Consider the following 8,733-nt stretch of genomic DNA (forward strand, 5'->3'; position numbering starts at 1 on the left):
ACTCATTTTAAATCCACTGCCTAGCCACCACGCCCACCCTTCTTTTCTTTTTTATTGTACGAATAAGTCAATATTATCTTTCTTCTTTTTCTATAAAGTGAGTTCCATGGGGGCCAGAACCTTGTTGAACTTGTTCAATGCTGTATTTTCAGGACTCCAAAATAGTACTTAGTTGATAGTCAGTGCTTAATGAACATTTGCTGACTATGGATAAATAAAACTCCCTCTTAAACAAACTCTTATCCACACTTCAAAACCCAGCTTATGTTCAACCCCCTGTAAAATCCTCCTTGACCAATATCCTCCAGGCATAGATGGAGCACTTATTCTCGTACTGCTGCTGAATGAAACACCCCACTGTTATTGCATTCATGGAGCTCCACTGCATACCCTAGTTTATATCAGTCTCCCCATGGGTTATGTTAGTTTCACAACTGTAGCTCAGGGGTCCAGAAGATACTTATTGAGTGGAGTAACTGCATCATAGGTAGGGAGTCAACAGAGGAATAGGAACATAACTTCTGAAGCCAGACTCCCTGACCTGGTAGACCGTGTTGTGTGAAACTGGAAAATGCTCTTGGTCTTTCTGGGTCTCACTTTCCTTATCCATAAAATGGTGGAAGCAATAGTTGTGATAAAATAAATAAAGAGCCAGCACGGTGGCTCACACCTGTAATCCCAGGACTTTGGGAGGCGGAGATGAGAGGACTACCTGAGTCTACAGATTCAAGGCCACCCTGGGCAACTTGGTGAGACCTTGTCTCTACAATAAATCAAAAAATTAGTTGGGTGTGGTGGCGCATGCCTGTAGTTCCAGCTTCTTGGATGGCTAAAGCAGAAGGAGCGCTGGAGCCCAGCAGGTCGAGGCTGCAGTGGCCATGAGTGTGCTGCTGCACTCCAGCCTGGGCGACAGAGTGAGACTCTGACTCAAAAAAAAATAAAAATAAAAAATAAAGAGAATGAAATAAACACATCATATTTCTTTTAGAATAAAGCTTTCTTGTCACATAGTAAACACACAAATGGTTTGAATGACTTTATATTGAGAAGTTACAACTTTGGCATAAATACACATGGCACAGACAGAAAAGGAGTAGCAGGAAATAACCAAGTAGAGTGAATGCTAAGGAAATAGGATCATCTCTCCTTATAATACAGATAAGCCTCCCTCACCGGATGGTGCCACAAAGACCCGTCTACAGGCCAGGGGGTTCTCTACAACCAAGCCAGATCTGAGACCTCTGACCACATGCAGGAGGTAAAAATCAACTCCTCAAGGATCTGCATCACAGAAGAGGCTTAAAATATGATCTTCAGCTCATCACATAAAACCATCACCTAAACTAACCATTTCTTATGCAGAAGAGAGTTACTATTTGTAAAACTTCCAATAGCAGCCCAGGTTTTTCTTAGAGAGACCCCAAGAACATGAAGCACAAAGAAAGCATACCAGGAAGGGTCACCACTTTGCTGTCTCTGGTTGGAGCCGATCACCCCAGGCATTTCTGCTAACCAGAGTCCCCCAGCGTACACACAGGATAAAACCAGTCCCTTCCACCAGCGTCTGATGGATCAGTCGGAGGACAAGTTCTTCCTGACATGGGCCAGTGAGGATTGTAAGATCTGTCCTCGAGGCCGCCTCCCTCCCTGGAGGCTGTCAACCCCAGGCACCCAAACATCTCCTGGGAAGCGTAGGTCATGTACACGAAGCCATCTTCATCCTTGTAGTCTCTGTAGATCTCTGCCATGGTCACACTCATGCTGGCCAGGCTCTTGTTGTTCACCAGCAAGTAAAAGGCATCAGTAGCTCCCAGGACCATGCGGCTACTGGGATGAGAGGAAGGATGGTGAGAAAGTTGACAAGGAAGGCAGCCCAGGAATCTGTAGGATCCTGACGCTCAAGAAGACGAAACAGCTCCCTATTCCTTCCCTGGGGATTTAGGAAACACAGGGTCTCTCCCAGCTGGGAAAAAGTGGGTGAGGCCATCTCATTGTTCTAGGAGACATGCCAACACAAAAACATGAAGCAAATAAGCTTCTGTTTGTTATGAGATTAAAAGTATTTCCCCAGAGGCACAGAAGCGATGGATGGTCTCTAGCATCTCACTGTTAAACACCCTTGGGATGACATTTGGAAGGGATCTACAGCCTTGAAAGGCGCCCTTCCCTCCCCATGGGATTTCTACCCCCACATCAAGTAGAAGGAGAGCAACAAAGTTCAGTTGCACATGCTTTCATTGTCAAGGGTAATGTAAGTCTGGATTCATCCTGAAGTGGTTGGCAGCATGACAGTGTGGGTGCCAGGTGATAGCTTAGTCTCACTTTAAGCACACTTCCATGTGCTAAAATGGGTGAAACAGGCACAGACCACCACACCAGCCACAGAGTTTTGATCTTCAGGTGGGCTAAGTCCACGCAGCAGTGGGAGACGGGGAATGGCCAGAACCCAATTCATCTTACACTTCGAAAACCCCTCCCAGAGTAACCTCAAAGGTTATAACCCTGACAATTGCACAGGGTCACAAGGGGTAAAAGAGAACCTTTCTGCAATGGCGACAGGTGGAGCTGGGGATGGGAGTATTGCCACCATCTGGGAAGGAAGACTCCTGTCCCCAGAGCCTGTACCTCCAGCCCTTGTGTTTTGCCAGCTGTCTTATGATGAGCAATGGATTACCCCATGAGGGCGAAGGCTGTGGGTAGTGACTCTTGTCTATTCTCTTCCTGGTTGGATCGCAGAGTCCAGAAAATATCCACAACATATTTGGTGCTCAATAAACTTTGAGAAGTACCAAATGTTGGGATAGGGGTGCAGGTCAGGGGTGGAGGGCCCTGACTTGGAAGGAAAACAAGAATGGCTCTCACAACTCAAAGGATTTTTCTTTGGGCAGGGGTGGGGGAGGGACGTCTTCATGAGAGACCAACACATTGAGGTCTGCTCCTGACTTTCCCTCTTTCCTAGACACCTCCCATTCATACTGGACTAACCTTCACATATATACTGTCCTGAGGCGAGGAAATCAGAATGCTTTTTTTTTTTTTCCCAGTAGGGGTGTCACTCTGTTGCCCAGGCTGGAGTGCACTGACAAACTCACAGCTACCGCAGCCTCAACCTGCTGGGCTCAGGTGATCCTTGTGCCTTAGCCTTCCAAGTAGCTGGAACCACAGGCTCATGTCGCCACACCTCACTAATTTTTTTATTTACTGTAGAGATGAGGTCTCGATAAGTTGCCCAGGCTGGTCTCGTATCTCTGTACTCAGGCAATCCTCTCGCCTCTGCTTCCCAAAGTACTGGGATTACAGGTGTGAGCCACCTGGCCCAGAATGCTCTTAAATAACTCATTAAAACAAAACAAAAAGACATTCATTCATAGCAAATTTTCAAAGAAACAGACTGCAATGGTTAGTTGCATAGTTTTCTACCATTCCTTTTAACCCTGTGAGGACTTACCCTTCAGATCAATTTACTTTACAACCAGATCATTTTTTAATTGAATCCATTTGACAGGTGACACCTCCTAACCTTCTTAAGATTTAAAAATAACTACCTTTGCTGGGCACTGTGACTCAGCCTGTAATCTCAGCACTTTGTGAGCCCGGGGGTTTGAGACCAGCCTGGGAAACTTGGTGAGACTTCATCTCTACAATAAATCACAAAAACTAGCCAGGCGTGGTGATGTGTATCTGTAGTTCCAGCTGCTTGGAAGGATGAGGCAGAAGGATCGGCCAAGCCCAGCAGGTTGAGGCTGTGGTGGCCATGAGCATGCCGCTGCACTCCAACCTGGGCAACAGAGTGAGACTCCAACTCAAAAAAAAGAAAAAAGCTACCTTTTCTTTGCTGTGCCTCTGCCTTAACCCAAGAGAGGAGCATGTTTTGGGGACACCTTCCTTATCCCTCCTCTCAGTGTTTAGAGCAGAAAGCAATTGCTTTTTGAAGAGCTCCCCACCCCCAGGCACACACACACTTGGAAAAGGTACTTTTCTCTGCTGGGGACATGCAGACGAGGCTTCAGACAGTATCTGAAAGAAAGGATCTTCTGGACTGGTTTCAGAGCCAAGACTACTTTGGAAATTCTTAGAAATGCTGGCAGCTGTTACTCTCTTAATTTGTTGCCTGAGGGGTTCTCCTCACCTGTTTAAAATAGAGTAATTCTAAGAGCACCTTTTTCAGTGCACTGCAGAATCTAAAAGATGAGACAGACACACACAGACACACACACACACACACACACACCTTCCCTCTTTTCCCTTGAAATACTTCTAACGCCAAAACAGAATAGCCGTAAAGAAAATTTTAAAAAACCTAGATACACACATACACACACACACACACATACACACACACACACACAAACACACATCTTCCCTCTTTTCCTTTGAAATACTTCTAACCCCCAAACAAAACAGCCATTAAAAAAAATAGAAAAAACCTAGATACACACACACACACACACACACACACACACACACACACACTGTGTCACCTACCGGATGATGCTGAGGAACTGGGTCATGGTCAGCTCCTGCGGGACCAAGAACTTGGTTTTGTCCAGCAGGGGCAGGAACTTCTCTCTGGGGTAGCGCTCCACTATCACCTGCCAAGAGTTTCAACCCTTAAGAATGTGACTCTGTGTCTTAGGAACTTGGAATAAGGAGAGGGAAATTGTTGGCTGGTCTTTGTTTTTTCAAAGAACAAGATCACAGGCCCCCTCTAAGGAAGTATAATGGGGTCTTACCGGAATCTTGTTTGGGAACTTTGCCCGGATTCCAGCAACTTCCTCCTGTCTGGTTGCTGTGAATATTTCAGGAACAAAAGAATAAACAGTCAGTAAGAGAAGCCTATATCCTCTCCTCTGTTTCTCTAGTAACGCGGAAAACTACCCCCAAGAACTTTACCTAAGCTCTTCCTCTGCTTGAAAGGTCTGAGGCTTGGGATTTTCTGTGGAGGCGGCATTTCACTCAACAGCTGTGTCCGTGTCTGACTTAAAAAAGAAAAAAAATCCCACAACCAGGACCTAACTCATTCCTCCAGCTGCTTCCAAACTGCCTGCAGGAGCCCAAAGGAGGCCCTTATGTAGGGCTGTGTGACATCAGGCCTCTCCTGACCCTCCCTCTTCCCCACTCCCCCTCCCTGGGCAGCAGGAGGTCAGCTCTGAGGGTTGAAATGGAATAACCACCTGCCTGTTGGTCAGAGAAAGCCACTTTGTTCATGACCGGTTCAAGATGTTTCTTTGCTAAAGGAATTAGGGTTCCTAATAAAATTATTGGCTAGGCATTCCAACAGCCCAGGTCTGGGCTGCGGACTTTGGAGAGGTAGAACTGCCTTATACTCAGAGCAGTTTTGAACTTCAGTAAAAAACCATTTTGAAGGAAGTTCAAGGTGGAGCCAGCTCACCTTGAAATGTGCCCTGTATTGTCACCACAGTCCTTGCCATTTTTTACCAATAGAAACCTAGACCATCCAGGCGTGGTGGCTCACGCCTGTAATCCCAGCACTTTGGGAGGTGGAGGCAAGAGGACTGCCTGATTCCAGAGGTTCCAGACTAGTCTAGGAAATTGGTGGGACCTCGTCTCTACAATAAAAAGAAATTATCTAGGTGTGTGACAAGTACCTGTGTTTCCAGCTACTTGGAAGGATGAGGCAGAAGGATCACCTGAGCCCTGCAGGTAGAGGCTGCGGCGGTTATGAGCGTGCCCTGAGCGTGGAGCGTGAGACTCTGGCTCAAAACAAAACAAAACAAAACAAAACAAAACATAAAAACCTTTACTCAGCCGGGCTCGGTGGCTCAGCCTGCAATCCCGCGCCTTTGGGAGGCTGAGGTGAGTGGATTGCCTGAGCCCGTGGGTTCGAGACCCACCTGGGCAAACTGGCGAGACCTCATCTCTACAATAAGTAAAAAACTAGCCAGGCGTGGTAGCGCGCACCTGTAGTTCCAGCTACTTGGAAGGCTGAGGCGGAAGGATCGCCGGAGCCCAGCAGGTCGAGGCTGCGGTGACCGGGAGCGGCCACTGCACTCCAGTCTGGGCGACAGAGTGAGACTCCAACTCAAACAAACAAACAAACAAATAAAAAATCCTAAAAAACCTTTACTCACTCAGAAAGGTTAAGTGATTTGCTGAGGTCACACAACTAATAAGAGAGGGAGGTGGGATTAAAACCCAGAGGTGTTACAAGGGAATACAGGTGCTACACTCCAGTACATTCTGTCATTTTTATCTTCTCTGCAATAAAAAAGGAAAATGACAAGATCTCCCTTAAGATCTCCCTTGAAGAGATGAGAAATCAGGCCTCTGGTAACAGACAGAAAAACCACCTGGTCCTTTTTGGGTTTTTATGGAGGCTTCATTACATAGGCATGATTGATTAAACCATTGACCACTGGTGATCAATTAACCTCTAGTCCGTCTTCCCTCCATGGAGGTTGGGGAATGGGGCTAAAATCCCAACCCTCTAATCCTGCCTGGTCTTCTGGTGACCATCTCCCATCCCGAAGCTGCTATGTTGCCTAGGCTGGTCTCAAACAGTCAACTCATAAGCATACACAAGACACTTATCACTTTGAAAATTCCAAGGATTTTAGGAGTTGTATGCCAGGAAACTGGATAAGAGACCAAATATTATTTCACAGTATCACCAGGCCCTACGAGTGAATTGAATTGCCTGGGATCAAATGGCTAGTAAGAAGCAAGACACAGCTTCCCCAGTTCCCAGAGTCTAGGGGTTGCTTCCGGATGTGCCCTTCCACGTAACCCTCCAGACTCTGAAAAGCAGGCTTCTACTTGTTTCCTTCACTGTTGACAATATATGCCACGACTTCCCAGCAGTCATTCAACAGTGAAGTCTTGGAATAAACAGAATGACAGAAAAGGAAACGGAGTGTTCGCCACATTTGATGGTTGAATTAAACAGTGTGGATCTCCGGGTTTTACACCAATGATCAGAGATAGACATCAGGTAATTTTTTTTTAAGTTGGAGTCTCACTCTACTGCCCAGGCTGGAGTGCAGTGGCACAGTCACAGCTCACCACAGCCTTGACCTCCTGGTCTCAGGCCATCCTTCTGCCTCAACCTCCTGAGGAGTAGCTGGTACTGCAGGCATGTGCCACCACATCTGGCTAATCTTTTTTATTTTTATAAAGACTTGCTATGTTGCCTAGGCTGGTCTCAAACTCCTGGACTCAAGCAATCCTCCCACCTCGTTCTCTCACAATGCCGGGGTTACAGGAGTGAGCCACCACACCCAACTGACATCAGGTTGATTAAATGACGGCATCACTGAAAGATGGCCTTATCTTCTTTCTCACCTTCTTTATTTCTTATAGAAGAGGTGTGCCTTCACATGTGTGGAATAATAACATTACATATGCAGAATCAGGAGCAGGTGTGCTGTGCTCTGTGGTCAAGTTTAAATCTGCAATCTTCCCAGTTGCCTTGTAGGTGGGCAGAGCAGGTAGAGTGCCCACTTTGCAGTGAACAAGACCATTTAGCCAGGATGCTCTGAGGTGGGATCCACTCCGAAAGGTTAAGTGATTGTCCAACCCAGATTGTCCAATTCCCAGGGAAAGGCCCACAACCCAAGACCAGGCCTAACCTCCTACCTATCCACCTTAATTTCTGATTAGTGACCTCACATTACTAAGTCTGGTTTCCTTTTTTTTTGAGTTGGAGTCTCACTCTGTCACCCAGGCTGGAGGGCAGTGGCACACTCCCAGCCACCGCAGCCTCTATCTGCTGGGCTCAGGCGATCCTTCCACCTCAGCCTTCCAAGTAGCTGGAACTACAGGCACGCGCCACCATGCCCGACTAGATTTTTGATTTATTGTAGAGGCGAGGTCTCGTCAAGTTGCTCAGGATGGTCTCGAACCCGTGGCTCAAAGCCTGGTTTTCAATGATTATAATAATACCTATCTCAGAGTGGATATGTGAATCTTAAATGATCTGGTTTGTGTAATGTGGCTCACATAATACCTACCTCCAAATCCCCCCAGTATATGTATCTTCTCCCACTTCCCCAAATCATGCCTCCCCCAAGCCCCCATGATCCTAGGAAAGGTTACACGCATTCAGGTCTGAAGGCTGAAGGCGGAGGTAGAAGGAATAGCACTCAGTTGGGGCCAGAGGAAAATAAATCCCAGCTGTAGTGTTTGGTCAAGGGCTTTGAGATGTTTCCTAACTGCTTTACACTTGACTTTCTGAGCTGGGATGTAGGGATTGCCATCTAGACCAAGCAGGCCTCCTGTTCAGGATGTAATGGAGATTAAGGGGATAATAGAATAAGGCACTTGGGAAAAAATGAAAACTCAGAATGGAACATCATTCAGGCAGAGGAATGGGCTAGGTCATTTTTCTTTTATTGGAAGGTGTCTTTTGAGGGGAGTGAGGTGTCCAGGGTACTGTGTGACCCCAGCATGATCCTGGCTGATGCTCCACAGGGGGTTGGAACCTTTTGGCAGGGAGGTAAGCAAAGCCCGGTTATGTCGATGCCATATGTGTCATGGGGAAGGGAATAAGAATGGCTCTGAGGGAAACAGCTGGAGGAAGAGTGCCCTTGATTGGTCCAAAGACCTATCTACTGAGATATATATATTAAGAGACAGGGTCTTTCTTTGTTGCCCAGGCTAGAGTGTGTGGGGCAATCATAACTCACGGCAACCTCAAACTCTTGGGCTCCAACGATCCTCTCGCTGCAGCCTCCTGAGAAGCTGAACTACAGGCACACACCACCACAATGGGTT

At 46.9% G+C, this 8,733-nt stretch overlaps 1 protein-coding gene across 1 annotated transcript; it reads right to left on the reverse strand.

Annotated features, from left to right (window-relative positions):
* Positions 1-1,385: 1,385 nt before the first annotated feature.
* Positions 1,386-5,027, reverse strand: MAP1LC3C (microtubule associated protein 1 light chain 3 gamma). Its single transcript, XM_008055631.1, has 4 exons — positions 4,894-5,027; positions 4,734-4,789; positions 4,486-4,592; positions 1,386-1,827 (listed from the first exon to the last, which is right to left on the reverse strand). The coding sequence occupies exons 1-4, from the start codon at positions 4,949-4,951 to the stop codon at positions 1,509-1,511; spliced, it is 540 nt and encodes a 179-aa protein (XP_008053822.1). The 5' UTR covers positions 4,952-5,027; the 3' UTR covers positions 1,386-1,508.
* Positions 5,028-8,733: the final 3,706 nt, after the last annotated feature.

This window comes from Carlito syrichta, unplaced genomic scaffold (assembly GCF_000164805.1).
Source record: "Carlito syrichta isolate Samal-C Ts95f unplaced genomic scaffold, Tarsius_syrichta-2.0.1 Scaffold301897, whole genome shotgun sequence".
Lineage (NCBI taxonomy): Eukaryota > Metazoa > Chordata > Mammalia > Primates > Tarsiidae > Carlito > Carlito syrichta.